The sequence below is a fragment of the Miniopterus schreibersii genome (assembly GCF_964146895.1).
Source record: "Miniopterus schreibersii genome assembly, chromosome: 8".
Lineage (NCBI taxonomy): Eukaryota > Metazoa > Chordata > Mammalia > Chiroptera > Miniopteridae > Miniopterus > Miniopterus schreibersii.
Genome location: NC_138109.1, coordinates 30,380,305 through 30,406,246, shown reverse-complemented (window position 1 = coordinate 30,406,246; position 25,942 = coordinate 30,380,305). Strand labels below are relative to the sequence as shown.

Genomic DNA, 25,942 nt, shown 5'->3' with positions numbered 1-25,942 from the left:
AATAATAATAAAAGGGACTAATGAGAAATGGAAGAGAACCTGGCTATTGCTTCATCTGCCCCACTGCGAGCATTTCTGCTTCAAGCGTCAGTTTATGGATGGAGATGTTTTATGGGGGATTGTGAATTTTCAATTAGTGAGAAAATGAAAATGAAAGACAGAGAGTAGATCAGCAATGAGTGATTGTATCAGGAAATCACTAAAAAGCTCCTCTGTAAAGTTCAGGGCATATTTCAGTATGACTTCATGACACCTTAGGCAGAGCTTCCCCCCGAGGTTGAGTTTAAATCATGTTCTTTACTCACTGTATGAATAAGTCCTTGGTTAGGGTTTCTATTCAGAGGCAAGAAAGTCAAATATATGCCACTTCTAAGCAAGAACGAGTGCTAGAAAAGGACCTTTCTTGTTTGGCTGCCACTCCCGGTACAAATGGCCTGTTTCCTTAATAGGCCCAAGCTCGCGTCTCACGCTGAGGGGCTGAGCGGGAGAATCGGCCCGATTCAAACCCCGGCTGGAAACTCACCGGCTATTTCAAGTTACTTAACCTCATTGAGCCTCAGCGTTACCATCTGTGAAATGAGGCTAGTGCCATCTACTTCTCCCAGGTTGCTGGAAGAGAAAGTGAGGGAGTGCAGGGGCCATCCCACAGCCCGACTGACATAATCGATGCTCTGCAAGTGGTGACTCCCCTTCATCCGAACGAGTCACAAGTATGCTTATAAAGGAGTAACAGGCACTCAGTGTCATAACGCCAAACGTAATGCCCGGTGTGCCAGCTTGTTATCAACCAGCAGCGCTCCTCACGCTGTAAACACCGGCGAGTCACCTGGCGTTGCGGTTAAGTATAGATCTGCTTTGGGCCGGAGAGGCTGCATTTTAACAACCCCCGGGAGACGCTGATCCTGCCGGTCGGAGATCTCACGTTTAGTGGCACAGAACCAGGGCAGCGGCTTTTGAATACTGAGTTGACTCTTGCAACTTAGCAAAACAATTTGACTCTACCTTTTTGGTTTCTTTGTTTAATGATAAAAATATTGGGGAAATCTGAAGATGCTACAGAAAAAAAAAGTTTGAATGAACACATTTAAAAATCTGGGAAGCTCAAATCCATTCTACACACTTTCATTTATTGTCTGGACAGATAAAGTACAAATAATTCAAACACAACAAGATTATTTAAAAAAAACCAGTTACAATACTTTCCCTCAGAAATCATCTAAACTAGCAAGATTAACATGAAGTCATTCATTATAACTAAAGTATACAACTGCCTGGTCCTAAGATTTTTTTTCATTTTTTTTTCCCCAAGTGTGAACACATTCTAGAGAAGAGATTCTGGCATGCCGTTCCCACCAATGCTTACTGAGCAAATGTGTCAAAACTCTGCCAGCAAACTGCGCTCATTCATAGCAGATGACATAAAAAGGTTTCCCTGAAAGTTGAACGAGTGTTCTCTGAACTGAAATCTGTTTGTTGTTGTTTTGTGTTTTGTTTTTTTTTCAAAATCAAAAAGAGGAAAAAAAACAGAAAAAAAATTTAAAGGAGGAGTCTCTGATGCAGCCTTGGTTTTCGTTACCTCTACACTACCACGACTACTACAAAGTTAGCCTCTTCAGTGTGAAAACAACAGCCTGTCTACATGCAGTTAGTGGGTCCAGCATGGGAAAAAACGCACAAAATAAGCACAAGTTATAAATAACCATAACGTTTTATTACCATTAAGACTAAACTTGTATTGAAAAGATTTTATATAACAAGACAAGAAAAGCAATAGCAAATTTAACTATCAACTAGATTATGCATAGCGAGTAACTGTTTCTATTACCCAGGGAAGAGCATGAACCCTTGTATTTTTTTGTTTTGTTTTTGTTTTAAATATATAACCGTACAAAGCACAAACATACTAAAATGATCAGTGCACTGGACATGGGAGAATGCTCCCTCAGTCGTTTTGTTCCCTTAGCTCCATTTTGTTTTCCCCAATCTGAATTACATTAAAATAAAGACCCAGTTGTTTTTATTTTTCTACTGTGCAGTAAGAAAAAATATTCACAACAAACATGACAATATATCAAACAATAGTTCTACACAAGTTACCTTGATACCTCTTTTAACTGTCACTTAAATATCATAAGAAAACATTTTAAGACATTACAAACAAAACTAGCCAAGTGTTACAACTTATAATAAATTAACCCAAAGAAAAATAACTTTATATATATATATTTATATTGTATATACACATACACACACAACAGAATGACACAATAATATGCTTCTTCCCATAGTTTAAGTAAACAAATAAGTAGTCTAGCCAATCTAGCTATATTTGATCTCGGCCATAGGCATCATCACATCAGCGATTAAATAAATAAGTGTTTCAAGCAACATAAACAGTGTTTCAAATGTACCAACACAGCCCAATTCTACCAGCATGGGCTACAAAGTGAATTTGAAAATTCCTTAATGAATTGAAAGTAAATGTATCTTTTTGTTTTCCTTTCCTAAACACATTACATTTAACTATGATACTAAGATATGTAAATAATTTCGTAGCACCTACTGCTCAAACTAAGGAAGTTTTAGATCAAAAGGAAAAGTAATCTTTTAAATTTTTGTTCTGCTGACATCCCATACTGATGACTTAAAGAAAAACTGTCTTTCAACTCATCTCCTTGCTTTTGGGTTTTGACTGTGGGGAACTGTGGTACCCTGGGTAGAACGAACACTCCTTTCCCCTAGTAATTAATAATTTATTATTATTATTACATGCTATGAAAAGATATGAAGATCATCTGTTTATAGCCCATCCTTCAAAAAACAGTCTACGAATCCAGTTTAAAACACACATCTTGATCTCTAAAAAGTTACCAGTGCAGTATGAACGCGACAAAGTTGTCAATTTCCCCTAAATTAGCCAGTCAAAATATTTTTTTTCTCAAATCCAGATTCTCTTGTAAAAATTCTTTATATTTTATAAAAATAGATTTTTCTTGAAACCCATTTTCAGCAAAGAGACCACCTCTTTGGCAACAATGTTAATGTTATTAAATTGTTAATGTCATCAGGTATCTCCCTTGCCCCCATCCCCTAACAGAAGACTGTTTTAGTTCACATGATATAAAAGAAAAAAGGAAAAATAAAAAAATTTGCAAAAGTTTTTTTCATTTTTGCAATTTTTATTATTCCTCTTTAATTTTTGTGGGTATTTTTTTTTTTTTACCAATCTGATTGGATCAACATTTTGACAAAAAAGAAAAATCTTTTTTTCTTTCTTTGAATCCCATTACTTTGTAAAAATTGTTTTATTTTTATTATTTTTTTTTGTTTTTTATTTTTCTTCTTCAAATGAGCGAATGGTCATCTTAAAAAGACCCACCTTCAAGGAAGGTAGTAAAGTTAGCTGGCTGGGTAAAAATCCCTGCACATCGCTATCTATGTATATTATATTCAACAACGACAGCTATGAAAGAACATTCAATGCATCAAAGGTATTTTTTTGTATTTTTTTGTGTTTTTTTTTCTAAGCGTTATAAAATCCTTTCCTGGTACACCTCAGGATAATCCAATGTTTTAATACTTAGGCAACACTGGCTTATAAAGTCCATGGTTGAATATAAGCCTTGAAAGGTTTGTTTCTCTCTCTTGTGTGTGTGTGTGTGTATGTGTGTGCGCGCACGTGTGTTTTGTTCGTATATATTTATATATATATTTTAATAATTAAGGATGGGAAATTCAGGACTTGTGGGCTTTGTTGGTTTTAAAGGAAACTTGCAACACTCGGTCTCCCAGGCGGTACCCGTTGAGGCTGGCGATGGCCATGGCGGCCTCGTCATAGTTGGTCATGGTGACAAAGCCGAATCCCTTGCACTTGTTGGTGTTGAAGTCGCGGATGACCTTGACGTTGTTCACTGCGCCAAAGGGGCCGAAGAGCTGCCAGAGGACACTCTCGTCGGAATCGGGGGATAGGTTGTAGACAAAGATGCACCAGCCCGTTCCTGTGTGACCAGGGATGTTCATTCCCACGAGGCTTGTCATCCCATCAATGGTGATCGGGGAGAACCTGGGGGGACAAGCAGAAGGGGGGACTGGTCCAGACATCAGTCTGACCGAGGATAACACAGAGATGCACAGACACAGACACGGGGCAGAGGGCTGAGTGAGTGTTTGCAGGAGAGTCTTCAGGGTTTAAAATCCAAAATGCCAAAACTAATGTCTGTAGCATTTGCTCTGATGGGAACGGCTAGGTTGGCGGAGGCGCGTATATGCCGAGAGAGGCCTGGGGCAATTGCTAAAAACCGCAAGGAACTCGCAGAACAAGGCCCTATCATAGTTCTGGGACTGAACCTGCCCATAGGGTATCCCATCCTGACCCTTCTCCTCTCCCCCCACGACAGACGTGAGCTGCTTGGGAAACTTTATTTTTTAAGGTATTTTTTAGGGGATGACTCTGGAAGTGCTCAAGTCTACCGTCTTTGCAGTCCCTTGACTTACGGTTGTCAAAGGGCTCTTGATATTATTGAGGACGGAGATACGGGGAATGAGCAGACACGTATTGTTACTAATCAGATGGGTGGCTCATGTTTCATTTGGCATTTATTCAAAAGAGCCTCCCCCACCTCACCCCCCCCCCCCCCCCCCGGCAAATGAGCTATAATAATAAAGATGTATCACTCCTTGATGCTATATTATCTGGAATTCATTTCTAAGCATCACAGGAGCGAGATTTCAAGTGGTTTGTGCATTTCTATGTCTTGAATCACTGTACATTTTAAAAAAGCAGAAAACTGTTATCTGCCCTATTACAACTACTTTTGTGTTTGGCTTCGAAATCTTGGTTTTCACTTGATCTTGAAAAGAAAAAACAACCCTTCATATCCTATTCACTGTCTGATTTAATGTATCCATGCGTGATTCATGATGGATGCATCAGATGAAACAATTAGGTTGCCAGTGCCTACAGCAGGAAGACATTTGTTAACATTTTGTTTCATACCAAACTTATACAGGGCTTTGGACCCTATACACTGGCTAGTATCTTGCTTTTCATTTGGTTGTGCTGTGTGTTGTGTGTTTTTGGTTTTTTTTTAAAGGTGGGGGGTAGGAGAAGCAGAGAACTATTTGAAACATAAGCAAGTATTCTTGGTGATTTGAAAGTCCTATGGAAGAAAGGTTCTGTATTTAGAATTTAGACCATCAAATGGTGGCTGGAGATATTCTAAACACAGCAACTCAATGGACACCATTTTTAGTATTATTCCTAAGTGAATCTCCCCTCTCACTTAAAAACAAACAAACAGTTGAAACCAAAAACATCATCGTACAGATTCTTAGAAGGGCAAGGCCATGCCTAATCACTGTTTGCATCACTTCCGAAGACTGTCTCCGTCTTTTCCCTGCAACCGAATGGATTGCCCTCATTCAAGTGTAAAGGCAGAGGGCAGCTCAGGGTGCGTAAGGCCAGTCAGGGTCAGCAAAGAGGTTTCTACTCTAGCTGCTTACGGCTCCCTGGAGCACTTTGGTGGGAAGGGTTCTAGATCCAAACCTGGTTTAACAGGACAAGAGAGTGACTGCTCTTATCAACTAGTGATGTTTACTGTGGGTGGGGAGCTGGTGGAGGCGGCAGCCACGCATGCTGCTGCTGTGTCTCTCCTGGCCTCATCTATGTGTAGGCTTTTCTCTCCCTCTCCCTCCCTCCCTCCCTCCCCTTCCCTCCCTCCCCTTCCCTCCCTCCCTCCCTCTCTCTCTCTCTCTCTCTCCTCTCTCTCTCTCTCTCTCTCCTCTCTCTCTCTCTCTCTCTCTCTCTCCCTCTCTCTCTCGGTGTAGGACTTGCTAGAGAGGAGCAGAGGTAGGGGGTGGAGCTGGGAAAGGTGTAAAGTGTGCGGGAACAGGCAAGCAGTGTGTTAGACACCTGGAGATCAGTCACTCCCTGGTACTGGGACTGAGACTGGAGACACTGGCACTCTGATAGCGGGGTCTGCTGTCAGGTGATGTCCTCCACTGTGTGCCGTTTCCATGGTCGGCGTACTTACCATGAGTGGCCAAGTGGTGAAAGAACTGCCTGGTACAGGGGTGTGATGCGGGCTATTAAAGACCACATCTCCTTCCCTTGACTGCAGGGAGGGGAACTGCACTGTGCAGCTCTACCGAGCAGGCTGATGAAGCTGCTGGGTCCCTAGTAGCTCAGTGGAGCTTATCAAGAGCACATTTGGGAATCTCATGGACACGGTGACCTAACGCACTCCGCTCCTCGAGATTCTGCCTTCAGGCTAGATCTGGAGCGCCCGTGTGACTGCATTCAGAGAGCCCCGAAGCTCTGACTCTATTTCAGCCCCTGCCTGACCTTACAAACAAGCTTTCAGTGAAAACAGCAAATTTAAAACACACACACACACATATAATCATGGGAGGATTTACAACTGTTAAAACCTGTAACAAAAAAACACACAAAACCCTGGCTGAGGTGCGCACAGATACACTTCATTCTCAGGCTGTGCCCTGAAATGCACAGTGAGGGCGGGGGCGGGGCGGGGGCGGGAGGCAGAAGGTCATCCACGCATTTATTCATGCTTTGGCCAGGGGCTGGTAGGCCAAAATCTAATTTTTCCACTGACAATCATAAGATTGTCAACCATGATTAGCAAAATGTTCTAATTTTGATTTGCTGGAATTTGCCCTCTTAACTGAATCTTGGCATTGCTAATGCAAAACAGTTGCTCTGCAAGTTTGCAAAATCAGCTGGCAGACTTGGAGCCTTTCCCCTTAGGGAAGGCGCTCAGAGGACCAGACTATCGAGGGCTTGGTAGCTGTGGCACCTGAACCAGAGGAGAAGCCCACCTGCAAATAAAAGAAAACGTGAAACACACAAACACAATTTGTGTGCCCTAAAAGAAACAAAACCAACTGAAGTCTGAAATTAAAATTAAGAATTTGACATGCTGGTGGAAGAAAAAGGAAGAATTTAAAAAAAAAAAAAAGTAAAGTTAGTGAATTAAAAAAAAAATTCTAGCCCCGGTCTGTGCCAACACGGACATCTGGCAATCTGTGGAGTTTTAATTACCTCTTTACGCCATAGGCCATATTAAGCAAATTGTCCAGCCTGCAAAGAGAAGGAGGGTCTCTGGGTTAATGCCTCACAGATGGCAAGATCGCTCAATGGAACTATTAATAAGAATGCTCCATTTTCAAAGAAGAAAAGCTCAGCAACTTGCCCCAGTGCTGAGGAGTCTGTCCACCAGTAGCTCCCCCCTTTCCTGCCTCCTATTACAAGTAATTCATGTTCAGGTCAATGCTAGAGTTTAAAGCAAGTGTCTAATGAATCTCCCTTTCTTTCAAGGTCTGAATTAATCCCACTCCCCCCACCTCTCAGAACATTTGTGTGTATTTTATTTTATATTGTGTGTGAAATTGTTAAAAAGAGGCGGCTTCTTAAGTTGTTCACATTTTATTATAATTAGACTTGTGAATGAAGTTCTGTTTCATATGAACAATACATGCACACGCACAATGCATATCAGGACGGATCTTTTCTCTTAGTCTAGCTACATTAACTAAATCTTCTCATTACACGCATTTTGGGGGGGGCAGGGGTAGTTTGGGGGGTTAAGATCTTTAAAAATTAGCTTACTATTTACAACCTGAAAGCATCCCCCAGTAAACTGCTATTATGTTATAATCTCCTTCGAGCTCAGTACCTTTTGGGGACAAGCTATTCACACCATGGGGCAGTAGTAACCATAGTTTCCACCATCAGAAGCCTGCTGGAAAGCGTTTTACATAAATACTGCATGCCCTCTCGCACAAAATAAAAATTAGATGACTTGGACTCTTCATGAAATCATTAACCATTTCAAACTCAAGGGCATGGGAGGATACCACGGAGGCTGGTTTTTCTTCTTATTGTGGCCAGATGGAAGGGCTGACTCTCTTCCCATGTGACGTTTGAAAAGGAGAAGGACCGTTTCATTAAAGGGAAGTTGGGACATGGGTGGGTACCTGAAGGAAACACTAATGAGGTTTGGACAAAACCTCCCTCCGTGTTTTCCCAGAGACTGCTGACTTAACAGTCAGAGCAAAGTTAATACAAAAGAGAGCACCCCTGCGCACCTAACCCATCAGTTACCTGCAGGAGGGCAGGCCACCCACTCTCTCTGGCAAGGATCTGCCTCCAGACCTACTCTTTTCTTTGACTGTATTAAGGCCACTGCCTTAGCCTTAAGTCTAAGCTGCTGAATCTGGTCACACCTGTGATTAACTCTTGTCGAAATGGAACCTTCTTATTTGGTTAAATGCAGAAATTTTTTTTCCAACCAAGGAATCTGAGGTTTAACCACAGTCATGGTGGTAAGTCGAAAAGGGGCTTGGAAGATCCTCTGCTCCAATTGTCTCATTTCATGGGAGTGAAAACCAAGGCTGGGGGGAGGGGAGTTTTGCACAGTGATTCCAGGGGGCGGAGGTTCTTACCCTTGCCCCATCCTTCAGGTCCATGGGCTTCCCAGGCCCTCACCCGGCCCTGTACCCAGGTGGCAAGGCGAGTGGGCAGGCGGGCATGCCTACCTGAACCTCTGGGCCTGGTGGTGAAGTGGGCCGGGGTAGCGCCGGTTGGGGGACTGGTAGAGCTGGGAGAGCAGGGCCTGGCTGGACTTCTGGCTGGGGTTGTTGGCAAACTTCACAGTAATCGGTTCTGTAGCACCGCTGGGCTTCTGGCCATTCAGCCCTTTGATGGCTTCCTCTGCCTCGATCCTTTTATCGAAGCGGATGAATCCCACCCCTCTGGACACTCCTGGGGAAAGAGAAAGAACCTTCATGAAGAGTGAGCGAGCCAAACTGGTAAACATCTCCGGGAAGAGATGGGCTGGGCCCCAGGGGCGTTCTGTGGGGAGTCAGCCCACTGGCGGGGCCAGGCCTGAGCCTGGCTCCCTGAATATCTCTCACCCATCAAAATGCACCTGCCTGCACTTCTGCCTTCATGGCTCTGGGCAGGTGACTTCCACCTGCAGAACACAGGCCTTTCTCACATTTGTCACTTCCACCCTCCACCACCGCCCTGCCCGGTCCTCATCTCCCTTGAGTTGCTGTAACGGATCGTCCACTGTCCGGGTGCCCACCCCCCACACCGAACCACTACATAACCTGTTAGAAGAGAGCAAACTCTGACCACATCGCACCCTTTAAAATTGTCTTCTGTACCCTTTTTGTACCTTTTCAATTTTTTACCTTGTGCATGGTGCCTGTTTCTCACGGCCTCCCACGCCAAACATAAAATAACAAACAAATACACCCCCGCAAACCCCTCCATGGCTCCATGTTGCAAACAGATGAAGTTCAGACTTCTTGGAGTGGCATTTATAGCCCTGATGACCTTGCCCCAAATCCCCTGTTGAGCCTCATGCCAGTGGTGCTGAGCTGCCAGATGTTCCTAGGACAGGCTGGGTTCTTCCTTGACTCTTGCCTTGAACTGTGCCCTACTCGCCTACACTACTGGATGCATCCTATCTGCCTCCCAGATAACTACAAGTCATCCTCTAAATCCCTGCTCAAACTTCACATCCTCAGTGGAGCCTTCCCAACAACTTCCACGGGGCATAGCGCGCCTTCTCCTGCGCTCCCACCGCGTATGGGGCAGCCTCTAGCAGGCATTCATCACGCGGGAGTCCTGCAAGAACTGCACCTCCTCCATCCCTGGACCCCAGTGTCTCCTTCACCCCCGGACCCCGTGGCCCTCTGCACAGTGTCTGTGGCACAGCACCTTCAGTGAGGGTTGGGTGCATGAATTAAATAAGCATGTGCTGAACTGTTCCCAGGGGGTGCTTTAAACTGGGATCAAGCTGGGAGTAGGTGAAAACATTTTGTCATTAAAAATGCAACCTGGGGCTCCTTGAGAGGTGGTGGTTGCCTTTCTTTAGTGTGGACAAAGATACCTCAGTACTGGATCCTGGGTTCATATCTCTACACTGCTGCTAACTGGCTGGACTGAAGTAAGATCCCCCACTTTGGACCTCCATTTCCTCACGTGTAAAATGGGGCGTGTGAAGTTCCCTCTAGCTCTATAACACTACCATTGGGGCTAGAGCTATACATACAGGCTCTTTTCACACACAAATGTGATGGAAGCTGGCTGAGGGTTGGAGAGACATTGAGGGTCATATAGTCCCACTCTCAACCTGATGCCTGTGTCATCGTCACAGCCCTGCCAAGGGGATCAGCTGCTGCTGGAGCAGTTCCCACGGTGGGGGTCCCCTGCCTCCCGAGATGGCCCACTTTAAAGGCGGGCAGTTGACCGAGAAGAAGTCTTTCTCCTACGTCAAAGCTCTGTCTGCTCATGACCCATATCCTCTACCCTCAGTTACCATTACCCCTCTGCTCCCATGGGTCACAGGGCACTGGCCGGTGACACTGAGACACGAGGAAAGAAAGGACAAAGAAACACTTAACCTGTGACTTGATCAACCAGGATTCGTGAGGTGATGATGCGGCCGTATTGCGAGAAAAGCTGCTCCAGTTCCTTCTGGGTCATGGTTTTGGGGAGGCCGCTAACGTAGAGATTAGCGTCCCTGATTGAGGCAGAGCTCGGGCGGGCATAGGAGACCTAGGAAAAGGCAAGAGGAGCTAAATCCATTATAGGCAACACCCTCAGAGGGGAGACTGAGTCAACAACCAGGACGAGTGCCCCGTCTATCAGCCTCACTCACGGCGTCAGTTTAAACAACTCAGGAGCTCGGAGTTTCAGCTCCTCTTGTAATAGTGATGGGAACCAGGAGAACAGCCATAGAGGGGCAAAGGGAGGGTCGACGATAACTTAAAACAAATGCACAGATAAGGGTCCCTAAGTGCAGAACAAAATAGCTACTGTATGGCAGCTCTTAAATGCAGAACTGCCCACGCTTGGAGTTCTGAAGATTTACCTCCTGGGTGTGGGTGTACAGATGATTTACTGTATCCAACACATAATCATCTTTGAATAAACCAAAAAAACCCCAAAACCATAAAACTCTGCTCTGCGGATTTCTCTCCTTTCACCCTCCCCGCCCCCAGCCCCTTCTTCTGGAGCACATAAAAGCGATCAGGTTCTTGGCGAGACTTTTTATGTTCCATCCTTTGTGTTGCTCCGATCTGCTCCCACAAGGTCTGCCCTTGCTGAATGACAAAGCGCTGGTGAAATGGGGCTGAATGAACATCTGCTTGTGAAACTGGATATGTGACCTCCTCGGAACATCTGCAAGAACCAGTTGCCTTCGAACTTGGAGGCGGAGCAGATAAAACCACAATAAACAAAGTGAGGGCATGGTGGCGAGGGGGGAGGGAGAGGGCCGCGGGAGGGGGCGGGAGCCTCACCCATGCTTATAAGTTTGGCTTTGGAAATTTGCCCTCCCAGATCTCCGCTGCTTTCCCCACCCCCCAAAAGCTAACACAGAAGTGTAAACAGATCTGAAATTCCATCTGCAAGAAGCCAAGTCTGTAGCAGCACACACGAGCAAAGCAAACCCCAGCAGTCATTAATTTTAGACTTTCATTTACTTATTTATTTATTTCTTAAGAAAACAACATCAGACGTTTGAAATATAATTTACAGCTAGTCTAACAAAAGCACTTTCCTGCTAAAGCTATTTCTGGGGCGGTTATGGCTCAGAATAGGCGATGAAAACAGTCATTTGAGAGCACATCTGACAGTGTCGGGCAGGAAGAGACCTATTTGCCTTAGCAGTTTTCGGTCGGGAGTTTTATTTCACCTGTAACCTGCTAAGACTATAGGGGTGAGTGTGTGTGCATGTGTGTGCACACTGTGCACACACAAAAGCTTGTATGCAAAAGGAATGGTACATGTTAAACTGGACCTCTGGCACTAAATCTCCAGCAGGGGAGCAGACCTTGTGTCTGAGATGGGGTCTAGCAAGGAGGAATGAGGGGTGAGCAGACCCCTCACCGTGGTACTCTTTCCATGACAGAGATGCCAGGTTCTCTATGGGTTCCACACCTACAAATAGATGTTGACTCAACAGACACATGACGTGAGTGACAATTTGTCTCACTGGCCTCCCCAGGCTGATGGAGCAAGGCAGCTTGCCGCAATGTCTACATCTTCTGGAAGCTCATGGCGGCCTCTCCAGGTTCCTTCCTGGGCCATGGGTGCGAGGCAAAGGGCCTTTACATGGAGGGTCCCTGTGTGTGCATTTCTGGGGGTAGGGGGTGAAGAACCAAGAACCCATGAGACTGCCTGGACAGGGTGCCCCTCCACACAAGGCTCTCCCACCCTGTCCGTTAAGGGACAAAGTCTTTCTGGTTATAACCTTCCAAAACTATTTTTTAGGCATGAGGAGGGAGCAGTAGGGAGAAAGAAAGAAAAACATAGTGATACATCCATGGTAATGAAGGTCACTCTTGTCTTACCCCTGCCAATTACTGACACATTAATTATCTGAATGACCTTTGTGTTCCCCTAAAACATACCTTCCCACCTCTTTGTGTTTGCTCATGGGAGAAAATTTACCACCTGCTTCCTCAGGTCCAAATCTTCCTCTTCTTTCAGGCTCAGCTCAAATGCCACCTTCTCTAAATAGCTTCCCCTGATGTCACCTCCTCCTAAGAGGCCCTCACCCAGCAGGGCTCTCAAGGAGCTGCACCCACGGGATATAACCTGCTCTGACGCTGGTTCGCCATCTGTCCACCTAGTCTGCAGATCTTCAGGTCATGTGTGTCTTACTCATCTCTGTGGCTCTCGCTCCCAGCACAGAGACTGGTACCCACAGGCCACTCAACACCCACTGAAAGAGTGAATGAACACCCACAGCTCATAATGAATGATGCTGGCATGAATGGCTCTTTGGGGTTAATTGAAGCTTGGATTCCTGAGAATTAAGGGGAAACCACTGAGAGTTAAGCATCCAGAATCACAGCTATGTTTCCCCATTAAGCTAAGAGCTAAGGGATAGATTTCCCATTCTCCAGTGTCCGGCGTTGGAATGACTGAAAGAGTATTGTAGGGCTAGACATCATTTAGAGGCCGCCCCAGCACACATTTCCTGAGGGTCAGCTATGAGCCAGGCACAGTGCTGCCTGCTAAGGATATATAACACGCAAGAGCAAGGCACGGTCTCTTCCCCTAAAGGGCCTCCAAGTGCAATGGGTGCAACAGGCAACACTCAGAAGGTACTCAATAAAGGAGTTAAATGGAAGAATGGGATAGTACACATATGGACCAATTACCACAGTGCCACAGATGTGTGCTATTCCAGGGCTATGTATAGGTGCAACTGGAACACAGAGAAGGGAGAGACTAAATTCCCTCTAATTAAGGGTTGAAAGGGCCAGGAAGGAGACAGAGCTGAGGAGAGACTGAAGGAGAGACAGGTGATGTGACAGTGTGGTGGGGTCAGAGAACGGTGGCCTGCTGATGTCTCTCCTTTATTGTGAGGACCAACAAGAAGATGAAGGTCAAGGGCTTGATGTAGTGAGTGCCTGGCACCCAGTAAATGCTCAATGGATAGTAATGACCTTGATTCCCATTAGTTCTGGGAGCCAGAACCGGAGTATAGAGGGGAGCGGGCTAGGATGGACCTGCTGGGAAAAGGAGCTGGCACTGGGAAGCCAATGACACAACCAGAACCATTTCCTCAAAAGATGATTCTGACAGAGGGGGATCCTCAGCCAGGGAGAATTACTGCTACCAATCCCCAGAGACAAGCCCCAGCCACGGAGCAGCGACACGTCCCAAAGGTGAGCAGCACCCTGGCTATTCTCTGCCAAGCCAATTCCCGCTGCTTAGCTTTTCTCCTCTATTTGGAACCTGAAGTCTACTGTTCTCTTAGTCGCCTGTCCAGGAAACACGCTGAAGTGGGAGTGGGCAGAAATGACAGAAAAAAAAAAAAAAAAAAGGATCTTCCCACATTCAATATCCAAAACACTCCTTCCAGTATCTAAACTTTGCAAGTCTCCTCATACATTCATTAGGTCCTCACTGAGTGACTACAAGTGCAGGCCCTTTGTTAGGGTGAAACATTTCTAAAAATCTCAGTTTTCAGCTCCTGCAGAGTCAGGCATTGTTGACCTAGAGCCTGGGGCTTCCAATGCTGGAGGCAGCGTCCTGGAGAACCCTGTGCCTAGACCAGGGTGGGTCCAGCTTGCTTCATTCATCCAGAATCTCTGAAGACAAGACTGGCATTTCTAGGCCAGCTCTGATCTTGCTCTGCAGCTCAGAAAAAGCAGGAAGGAGGGAGGCTACTCTTCTCTCTGGGGAAGGGTGGCCCAAAGGGAGGTGACGGTGAATGGCTAACTTTACAAATGATCTTGAGGGAAGATCTGCAGTCCTTCCAAATTTCCCTTCTCTCTCCATCCCTGCAGGCTCTCAGCAACACTACCCCTCTAAGAGTGACAGTATAGCATGAAGCTATGTGCCCTTACTGTGGGCAGGTAATTGACCTTGGGCAAGTAATTACATGTCGATTAGTCTTCGTTTCTTTATTGGTAGAAGGGAAGACAATTCTTTGATGGGTTATTGTAAAGCGCTGAGATAATTGGTTGAATGTGTCTAGCACATACCTAGGAGTTAGTAGGTACTTAGTAAATATGATTACTAATGAGTCATAAGGGCTTTTGTGGGCCAGCATTGGACTCTAGCCCTCACAGGACATACTTTTCAATTTTGCCACACAAGCAAAACATTTGGAACACTGCCAGTGAGTTCCTATAGAAGCACTGTCCTCGGTCATCCTGGTGGGTCTGGATTGTCTTTTACCACATGACTGCCATGAATCAGCTCGAGCACATTCCTACAGATTCCACTGTTTCCCATCCACAAAGTACTTTCCATTTTCCAAAATGACCTCGCAAGGCTGCTCTCAGCGATTCTCACGAAGGTGGTAAGGCAGGCACTGTCACTCCTCACAGGCAGGGCAGCCGGACCAGGGCCGGGGGCTGCCCCGTCCCACACAACGCTCCCAGGTGCCTCCACCTGCACAGCCAGGGCTTGGCCTGGGGAAAGCATTTCCCGAGTCACCTGGCAACGCCTGCCCCTTGTCTGACCCGTCATGGTACAGAAGAGGGAGAGGAGTTAGAAGACATGATAAAGGCATGATCTTGGGTGTTATGAGAAAGATGAGATGAGAGGAAAAGGCATCCTTCTCTGCCCTGGCAAACGCTGGCACTGGAAGGTGAAAGCTCATTCATTCCACCCCTCCCTCGACACTCCCTGAGTGTCGGGCCCTGTGCTGGGGCCTGGGAGGGCTCTGCTTCAAGGAGCCCATAGTTTGGCGAGGGAAGTAAGCAAAGAGATGAGTGTGAACAGAGGGCTGTTCCTGTTGGGGGACACTGATGGGAGATACACATTTTACACGCCCCGTGTTCCCGTCACCGTGGAGGGAGCCCCTGGGAGAAACAGTCTAGCCAGGGGCAGCGGAGCGCCTGCTCTACCGAGGCTTCAGTGAAGGAAACGGGCAGGGGCGCCGCACACGCGGCCTGCTTCCTCCCTCTGGGAGTCAGATGCCAGCTGGACGCACTTTCTGTTCCAGGGTCTCAAGTTCTAACGGGAGCAGGCTCTGCTTTCTTATGGGGAGGCCTGTGGGGACCAGAGCACCCAGGACAGGGTATGTCAATCTGTCCAAGTGTGGGGTCCTGTGTTAGGAAGCCCATTGTATACATGGAACCCATCTGGGCATTAATCAGTAATAAAGTGACCTCGGGATTCCATATGCTTTATTCTTTTGTTTCGTCTCTCAATGGGTTTAGAACTTGGAGGCATCATTTGTTGGGCCCTTCAAATTACAAAAAGGACTTCTCTCACTAACTGGGTGTTTTCATGAGCTTAGCATTCTACACCCGTGGTTCATGGTCAGTGGGAAAAAAGGTTACAGGTGACATTGGTGAGCCCAACAGAAAGCACCATCCTTGAAACCTGCTTCACAGAAACTTGATGCTATAAGTAGGCAGGATCCAAACAGCTGGCCACCCACCTTACACATTTCCAGGGACAGGAAGCTCACTACCTCATAAGGCATCCTACACCATCACTGGTTATTGGAAAATTCTTTCTTCTACTGAGTTCTAAACTGTCTCCTCCATAGCTTCTACCCCTTTCCTATTTCTATTCTAGCTCCACACACTAGGAGCATCCTTCTGGTCTTCATCACCCATTTTCTTGTGGGTCTCACAGATAGGTACTGGTTAGAGTATCAGGCAACTATATTTTGAGACAGGTCACTTCAAGGAAGTTCTCATTTATCTTACCTTAACTGAAATTGACCATCTATTCTGGAATGGAAGGGAGACAGAGCAACCTTGTTAAGAGAAAGGACTTTGGGGTTGAAGAGATGTGGGTTTAAATCCTGACCACTTACTGGCTGTGAGACCTTGGGGTAAGTAACTTAACCTTTCTGAGCAGCATTACTTGAATAACATAGTTTAGAAAGCTTTCTAACAGAGATGTTTGAGGGTTAAACAAACTAATGCACATAAGATTCCTGGGCACAATGCCTGGCACACAGTAAATGCTCAATAAATAGTGGCTTTGGTACGACTGCTATGTAATCAGGCCTTATGCTAGACACTGGGGGTGTAGAGATGAATTCAATAGTTCCTGACACATAGGACTATTATTAGTCTAGCAGAGGAGACACACACAAAGACCGATCATTCCAGAATATCAGGCTGCAGATTTCCCCCAATCTGTTGTAACACCCTACTCTCTGAGCAAGCACAAACTCCCCATGGCATACAGATTCCCTGGGGGACAGTCACTTCAAAGAGACGGGAGAACAGCAGCAGAGAACAGACTCTGGTACTGCCAGGGCCTTCTAGGAGCAACTCCCAAGGACCTCCAACCCTACCTCCAAGAGCTGGGAGAGAAGAAAGAAGCCAGCTGGCTCCTGGAAACCACAGCCTTGACTGTGAGGATCGGCTTATCCCTGCCCATAGGAAGGACAGGTGTCAGCTCGTGTGGCCCCAGTCCTCATACTTCCCCACTCACCACCTGACACATGATATTGTTATCAGGGGCAAAGCCTGATGCTAACATTTCTGAGGGAGTTCTGAATGCGCCACTTCTCCCTGCTCAAACACTCTGAATGGTTCTCCATCACCTTGTGAAGCAAGTTCAAATCCTTTACCTGAGCATTCAAGGCCCTCCAGGATCCAGCCCAACCTCTCCACTCCTGCTAATCTCTCCGCCTCAATTCAAACAAAAGAAGTGAATGTGCACTAAAATTTCTACTTCCATGCTTTGTTCTTGCTGTTTGTTCATCATATCATGACAAAAGGGACTCCTGTCCATCCTCCCAGGCCTGGCCTGAATGCTGCCTCCTCCGTGAGGCCCAGGCACAAATGACTGCTCTCTCCTTGGACTCCACAGATGGTACATGTTTCAATGGCAGCAGCTATCACCCCCTGCCTCTCATCACAGCCATCTGTGCCAATACTGTATCTGTGCTAATAGTCTGAGCATTCTGGAGGTTTGTGCAGACCTCCTGTGGCATCTAGCTGCAAAACCTTACATGGGGCAGGAGTGGAATAAATGCTCTCGGAATTGAAATGGAAATGTGTAATATACTGTATGCAATGAATTTTAGCTCCCGGGAGCTGCTGACTCTGTTGTGGAGAAGAAGCTAGAGGGAATCATGGAGTTGAAGAGTATCCAAGGATATCATGAGGGTTTCTGGCACACAGTAGGCCAGATAAATGTCTTTTAAAAATAATGGTGTGGTGGCAGATTCGTGTGCTTTACAACTTCTTTTTAGAAGTCCATCAAATTATCAAGGGGGCTAAGTACGAGAATCTCGGTGTCTGGTGGTCCCTAGAGGGGAGAGATGTGCTGATGATTTAATGGCCCGGTTAATGGATAAGCTGGTCTCAGACTCAGGGCTTCAGACACTCGGTCACTGTCCTCACTAAACAGCAAGGCCTGCCTCTTGCTTTCTGAAAGCCTGATAAGGCTGCTGTGGCCACCTGGAAGCTCCATAATACTTTCCACTACACAAAACCTTTTATAAATGTTGCCTGAGACTTAACAAGACTCGGACTCATTCTTTATGCATCTTTGCAACATGTAGATGGAAAAAAGTCTTCCCTTCTCCTCAGGTACTTTTCACCTTAGAACTCACCCTATTCCTCTTCATTCTGGGGAGCATTACTTGAGCACCCACTGTATGCTATGAATACCTACAAGTGAGATATTATTAGTTCTGTTTTCCAGATAACAAACTCTGGCTCAGTGAGGTCAAGTACTTATCCAAGGTCACAAAGCCAAAGGAAGACAAAGCTGGATATGACTCCAGTTTGGGGATCTTTCTGCTATGGCGGGTTAACACGGACAGAGAAATAAAAGCTGTGTACTTGGCACACACTCTGTTGCCCTGGAATTTTACCAAGCTGGAAAGATTACGCTATAATATTCGATTAGTTAGATTGTTCGAGCTGGAAGGAACCATTTTGCAGATGAGGAAGTCTGGAGAAGTAAGTTCCCAAGGTCATCCTAGTAGTTTTTGACAGAGCTAGGACTTGACTCTCCATCTCAACTCAGAGCTCTTTCTTTCGACTGAACAATAAGGGGGGAAAAAAGAGGGGAAAGCTCTATGACCTTTGATAGGCTGGCAGATTTGCCCAGGGGATGCGTGATAACCATGGAGAAATGATTATTTCCCAGGGTCATTGAGGTTTTAGGTCAGCATTGCCCAATAGAACATTCTGGAATCATGAAAATGTTCTAGATCTATGCTGTTGAGTATGGTAGCCACTGGCTACCTGTAGCTACGGAGTAATTCAAGTGCACTTAATGTGACTGAGGAATTGAACTTTGCGTTTTATTTAATCTTAATTAATTTAAATTCAAGTAATAGCTGTATGTGGCTAGTGGCTGGCTACTCTACTGGACAGAACAGTCGAGGCCCAGAAACAACATAAAGTTATAGCATCTCAGACCTGGAAGGGACCTTTAGGGTCATTTAGTTGGACTCCAGTCTGGTATGGGATCCTTTCTACACCGTCCCCAATGACTCCATTTGAATGACATCTGGGCACTTACGAGCACTCGAAGTGAATGTTCTACCATCGTAGCTCATCCATTTTCCTCACAGATTCTTGAAATACAGGATTGAGCTTTAGAGTCACTCAGACTGTTTCCCCCCAGCGAATGGAAAAGCAACCATTGCAGGGTGAATACGTGAGTGGAGCACCCTCTTTGCTATCTTTGTCATTTGCCTCTGGACAACCCTTAGGGTGTCAGGTCTTTTAAAACCATGAAGCCTGGCCAGGCATGGCTCAGCGGTTGAGCATCGACCTAGGATCCAGGAGATCGCGGTTCGATTCCCAGTCAGGGCACATGCCCGGGTTGTGGGCTCAATCCCCAGGCAGGGGCGTGCAGGAGGCAGCTGATCAATGACTCTCTCATCATTGATGTTTGTATCTCTCCCTCTCCCTTCCTTTCTCTGAAATCAATAAAATATATTTAAAAAATAAATAAATAAATACAACTGTGAAGCTGAGAATGGGACACAGGGCAGCAGGGATGCACTGGCCAAGTGGCTGAGAAAGGCCCGCTGTTTCCTGTGATCTGGAGTCTGCGGTTCTCATAACAGAGCCGGGTGTGCTGAGTTTCTTTTCTAAGCAGTTCCCATCACACCGTTGACTGCTTTTACGCTTGTAGGCTGACAAAGCCCCAAGCCCCATTCCACACACTTCTGAAAACCTGCATGTCCTCCCAACCTGGACCTGCCCAATTTCTTCTGTTATTCAGACACAGGACACTGTGGGTGACCTCTAAGATACTGGATCACATCAACCTCACTGGGCAGAGATAGCAGGGAAACTATCTCCCAAGCTCCTCTCCTTGTATCTGAAATTATTCACTAAAAGGAAGTTAACAGGGCACCTGGAAGCACAGCAGCCAAACAGAATCTCTCACGGGAGAGAGCAGCCTGGTACAACTGGCTAAACGGGCTCTAGTTTCCATTGGCATTGCCACGTGCCCTCCTTGGCTCCTTGGGGATTCAGTGATCCAGCCGCCCTCCCTGACCTTGGCGGGGAAGCGCTCCTGCACTAGCTCTGACTTTAACTGCGATGGGGGAGGAGGGGGAGAAAAAGCCTTTTTATTATTAACAGGACTGAAGGAGGCAGTCTATTATTCCTGGGTGGGGTGATATCCGTCAGCAAAAAATGATCTGCTAACTCCCCGGAAGCATTAAGAGTAGTGATAGGAGAAATAATTGCTTATGCCAAGTGCAAAGAAGAGATGCCTCAGCGGAATGGAGGCCTTTAGCAAGGCAGGTGGATGCTGGGGGAGGGAGGGAGGCACGGATCCCTGATGACCCCTGGCGAGAGAAAGAGGCGGGAGGGGCAAACTGGAACCTGTAAAACTCCAGTGTGCATAGATTCCCCTGGAGGCACCGTTAGTGCTGTTAGGAGAATAAAGTGAAAATGGAGAAATGGCCAAGCAGCAAGCATCACAGCCCAGAGAGGCTGCATGAAAAGCTCTCTCTCCCTCTCCTTCCCAGAGAAGGGAGATTTTTCCTTCTGAAAAGCCTTCACTCACACTCCTTCCCCTTCTAGTCCTGCTCCCTCTGGAACTGGGCCTCACGATAAAGCTTCTTCTCACTCTCGCACCGCTTCCTGCCTGAGTGCCAACCTGGGTTCACCGAGTGGCAGACAGCCCTTTTGTCCCCTCCTCCCTAACCTGGTCCTGAAATCACTCACACCTCCAGTTTGCACAAGAGCTGTGCTCTGGGAATGTTTTATTTAAAGTCATAATTTTATAATTTGAGTAAGAGCTTAATGTAGTTATTAGAAAAAGATAAGACACAAAACCATTTGCAAACACGTAACTCAATGAAAAGAGGAAGGAGATATGTAAAGACGGTAACAGCATTGAGTTGGGAATGGCTGATACTGCCTTTATTATATGATAATACATTTTCCAAATAATTCATCAACAAGCATTTCTTACTTTTAAAAATGAGTTAAAAAGCTCCCAACAGAGCTGATGAAAACCAATGTCTAATGCTGACAAGAACCTATCACAGCAGCCTGCAAGTTGCTGGCTTCATTCATCAAACCACCCAAGCAAACCTTCTTCGAACTTTACTTTCACCAGCTCCCTCTCTTGTTCAAACCTTGTACAGCTCCCTAGTTCCCCGCACCCCCTCAAATCAAATGGGAACCCCTGTAGCCACATGACTGCCCATCTCATTGCATTAGAGTTGGTCCTTTCATGTCTGTGTCCCGTATGAGACAGAGCTTCCAGAGGCAGAGCAGCAAATACTTCTCTAATCCTGCTCCTCAAACTTAGGTTAAAATCCAAGCAGGGGTCCTATTGCTGTGAACGTTTTAGTGGGAGCAATTCCAAACCCTCGAATCCCATTTTGAATCACTTTTTACTGAAGGGTCTCAGCGTCATTTGAACATGTATCCACACTTTGGATAAACATATCCCATTTTCGAAGTACTACAGAATCATCTGATTTTCTTTGTTCCTAATTAATGTGAGACCTGGACCACTGCAACTGGATTCAATGGTGTGCTTTTTATTAAGAGGCTGGATTTACAGTGCAAATCCAGAAGCTGCTCTTTTGGAGCCTATGGAGAGGGTCGGGACTGAGACAGCACAGGTGTGGGGTTGAGGAGTACTGGAAATAATTTTCTAGACTCCACCGCCATTTTACCCATTGCTTTCCAGAGTCTAAAGGGATCTATGTTGGAGCCAAGCGGGAAAAAACCTAAACAAACAGCATCCCCAAAGCCCTAAGTGGGGCAAATCATCTCCACTGGGCTGAGGGTTGAAATGTTCAGAAAAGACTCAGATTCTCCAATGAGGAGCCAGGCTGCTCTGGTGGGTCAGACATGCCTGTCTGATACAGTGATGGGAGGATCGCTGGAGCACTGCCTGGAAATGAGCTGAAGGCAGGTCAGGGCTCAGGCTGATGGCAGAAGCCCCGAACCACAAGTCTGTTTACTGAAGAACCAGGAGGAGACACGCAATCCATTTGTTTGCTTTTTATATCTCCTTCCCATGCCAGGGAGTATAACCCACATATGTGCAGAGCCAAATACACAGCCACACACCCACAGAACACATGTGACTCTGAACACACAGGCAATGTAACATCCCAACACATACGATCTACTGCCAAAGCTCCTTTGAAAATATTTTTGTTGTTACCCCAAATCTCACTACCAACTGTGTGAACCTGAGTAAGTCTCTTAACCTTTTTGGGCCTCAGTTTTCTCATTTGTATAGATAGCACCTCCTTACAGGGCTATTTTAAGAGAGCTGGTCTGTATAAAGCACCTAGTCCTAGGGATGTTTCAAGGATTAAATGCCATCGAGCGCGTGAAGGTGCAAGAACAGTGTTAGACACAGAGTAAATACTCAACATAATATAGCATTACTATTACTATTATTTCCTTTCAAGCTCATAGTCACACACTAAGCAGCTCCTCTTCTGACAGAAGTCTTTACAGAACCTTTGGATGCTAACTCAGCTTGACAGCTGGCCATTTACGTGGCTTTGGACAAGTCACTCCATCTCTCTGAGCCTGATCTCCAAGGTGATGGGTGGGAACCTAGCCACTGTCTTCCACTAAAGAGGTTATAATCCAGAGAACAATTCCCCTGCAGTCCCATGTATGCAAACGTGTACTAGACAGTTCTGAGGAGATCTCTGTAACCCATACTTCCAAAGAAGGTACTTGTTTTTTCCATATAGGCAAGTTACCTGCAGTCACCCACACTAGTCACTGCGGCTGATTAGGAATCACACTCTTTCTCTGCTTTGACGCTGTGTCTACGTCTACACTGCATTCTCTTTGAGGACAGTGGCCTGACCTTGCCCTCCACACGTCCTCAGTATTCACATGGTCACACTACATACCCCTTAACAAAGAGGAAGTGAATATTTGTTAACAGGGAACCATCCTTCATGGGGACCTTCTACTAGCAGCCCAGTAATGAGTCTTTCACTTCCAATCAGCAAAACAGTGTGTTTTTAAATTTGAGTTCAGAGGCTGCCAACTGCTTGTCCACAGGTCAACTATTAAGTTATGTTTGGCCCACCTACAGAATGCTTTAAACTGTTTTGATTTGGTATCCAACCTTTAGAAATTGGAGGCTTGGCATTAAAAAAAGTCTAGATTTCAGTTTCTATTGAACAATTGGAAGATCTGGCAACAACCGCGGCTTAAGCAATCAGCAATAGCTGAAGAAAAGCTGCCCTTTTTACTGCTCTACAGCTTACTTCAGCCTCCACTACCCACTCACTGCTTTCCAGAAGTATCTCTGACTCTAGCTGCTATTCATTAACCTTCAAAGCTTAAGAACCAATTCTTGGTTTGCCTGCACCTATGTTGTGCGTTACATTTAAAGTAGTGTGTTTTGCATGAAACACTCCAAAAATGCTCCATAAATGTGAGAAGGAGGGACAAACTTGACTAAAATTTGCAAACATGTACTAGATGGTTCCAAGAAGATCTTTGTAATGCATGTTTCAAAAAAAAAAAAAAGTCCCCCAAAACCAACTTTCCCCCCACCAAGATAGATAAGTTATCTATTCCTTCCTGGAGTCAGAGTAGGAGATAAATCTCAGGTCACGTATCCAAGCAAACTGAAGCAGAAGTAGTAAACAGAGGCCCGAAAGGCAGAAAAGCAATTTTTAAAAATTAATAAATGATGAGACTATTAACAGCACATGAAAAAGGTTTGCTTTTTTTCCTCCCCTTTAATATGATTTTTACCTTAAACACTGTGTCCCTTTAGGAAAGGGAAGAAAAGTTAATAAAGGAACCTATCACTCAAACTTAATTTTTAGTACAGCAAATAAACTGCTTTAATGAAAGGGCTGAAATCCCCAGGTTTGCACATTAAATTTTCATTCGTCGTAGAGAATGGAAATTATTGATTCAGCTATGGCATCGTGCACTTTGAATCCTACAGTGCCTTGGAAGCCCACGTTACCGCCGGGTGCAAATGCGTTGGCAGCGTTTTGATGCAGGGGGAGGCCAGGGTGGGTGAGGGGGTAGGGAAAGGAATACAGAGGAGGGAAGGAGGCAGACTGGCTCTTCACAGAACGGAAATAATCAATGTTCCTTGTCGCCAACCTCCACTTAGACAAAGCACTATTCTGATGGCATGATGGGCCCGGGGTGCATTCTGAGATCAGAAAAGCTGGGTTCGCTCAGTCTTTGGGGAAATGCCCACAGCTTCACGGAACACTTAAAAAACAAACAAACAAACAAACAAATCATGCAGAATGGGCGGCTGATGACTGGATCCTAAGCTCTTGGGGGAGTTTGGATTTCAAGAAAACCCACAGAGGAAAGAAAAGCATCTTTCTCACTTCAAGGTCAGGGTGTCCATCAGGGAAGAGTAAATGTCTGACATTCTAATTGGATACACAGAAAATCAATCACACCCACAAATACAGCTCTCAGCCCGGTGTGGCCTCATCCGAGAGTCAGGTGACGTGAGCAGCCCGTCTTTACTTAAAGCACAAAAATAGGTATGTTTTTCCTTTGAAAGAAATTAATTCTCCTACCTCTCAGAGGACTACCCCATAATTAAACAACTCTCAATTATTTCCCCCTTAGAGAACTCACGGGGATTGATTCTAAGCCGAGACTGAGGCAACCTGAATCAGGCCCATTTGGGGGTCTTTGTGTACCACAGAATGTATGAGACCAGGAAAGCAATCAACTTTACAAATAAGCTAAAGTCAATTGGAAAAGTAAAGCTGCTTAAGGAAGGATGAGAGGAAGGGAGGGAGGGAGGGAGGGAAAAAGAAAGAAAAACAGTCACATAATATATTCCAAAAAGAGAAGGTTTGGTTTTGTTCTGGACATGTTTTTATTTTGATACCTCCCAGCTAAGATGCTCTTACACCACTAGTCTCCTCAGTCAGTCTGGATGTTGGAAAAGTAGCTCTGTTGAACTAAGAAGTTCTGGTTTTGTGTTTTCAGACCCTGAGAGCGGGTGCCATCTATAGATTTCCATTGTGGGAGAGGTTTCTCTTTTGTCTTACTCTGGTTCAGACTTGCTGTCGTGAGGATAAGAGTGCCCAGGAGACACCTCCCCATGGTTTAACAGGCTATGAAGAATGGGACTCATTAATTGGCCGGCAGCTGCCCCCAAACAGGATGCTGGGGGGGGGGGCAGAAAAGCGAAGCTGAGGAGGCAGGATCCATTCAGGAGCTCGCCACTGGCTGTCAGAAGGGGGCCTCAATGCAAATAGCACCACCTCCTGAAGGATCCCCATCAGGTGAAGTCTGAACTGAGAGTGACAATCCAGCCCCAGAAACCTGGGTCTGGAGGAGCAGGCTCTGGGCACCCATCATTCTTTTTCACTTTAACTCTTCCTGAGATATGAGGTACTGGTCTTGAGTATTCTCAGACGGCTGGAATGTTCCTTTTCTGTTGTTCCTTTACTATGTTCCCATAGATTTTATATACTATTACACTAGTATGTTTATTTATAACTGTTTTTTCCTTTTCCAGTCTCAGGAGGGTTCTCTCTGCCTTGAGGTAAAGCCAAGCTGCTCAGACTGGCACATGAGGCCTCTGCCCCCATTTTTTCATTACCTCCCCATCCAAACTTAGGCCACACTAGTCTATATGCTGTTCCCCACTCACATTGTTTATGTACATTTTCACTGCTTTGCATGTGCTGTTCCCTCTGCCTGGAACAGCTTCCTGGTCTCAGCTTCTTCCTGTAGCTCAGTTCTGGCCATCTCTGCAGACTCAGGCTCACAGGCCTTCGAGGTGGGGTAGTCATCCCTGACACCCCATCTGCCCTCCAGACTGGAGGTCCCACAGCTCGTGGTCCCTTCCCTGTACTCAGCCCTCACCCCACTCTTCTGTAACAATCTGTGTTCCTGGAAAATGCCCTTTGAGTAAATAAAGAACACCACTTCCAGCTCCCTCATAGCATTTATTTATTAGATCAAAGGGATGGAATTAACCAGCGCCTCCCCAGTC

At 45.9% G+C, this 25,942-nt stretch overlaps 1 protein-coding gene across 6 annotated transcripts in view; it reads right to left on the bottom strand.

Annotated features, from left to right (window-relative positions):
- Nucleotides 1-3,345: 3,345 nt before the first annotated feature.
- ELAVL4 (ELAV like RNA binding protein 4) overlaps nucleotides 3,346-25,942 on the bottom strand; it is a gene marked incomplete at its 5' end in the record, with an annotated part of 129,074 nt that continues 106,477 nt past the window's right edge. For 3 of the 6 annotated variants that reach the window (XM_081144295.1, XM_081144293.1, XM_081144292.1), the window contains 4 exons: nucleotides 3,352-4,063; nucleotides 7,061-7,099; nucleotides 8,557-8,782; nucleotides 10,435-10,588. In XM_081144295.1, the coding sequence (XP_081000421.1) occupies nucleotides 3,736-4,063; nucleotides 7,061-7,099; nucleotides 8,557-8,782; nucleotides 10,435-10,588 (747 nt within the window). In that variant the 3' untranslated portion in view covers nucleotides 3,352-3,735. Of the gene's footprint in view, nucleotides 4,064-7,060; nucleotides 7,100-8,556; nucleotides 8,783-10,434; nucleotides 10,589-25,942 lie in introns of all 6 variants that reach the window. The other 3 variants (XM_081144296.1, XM_081144294.1, XM_081144297.1) reach the window with 2 other exon arrangements.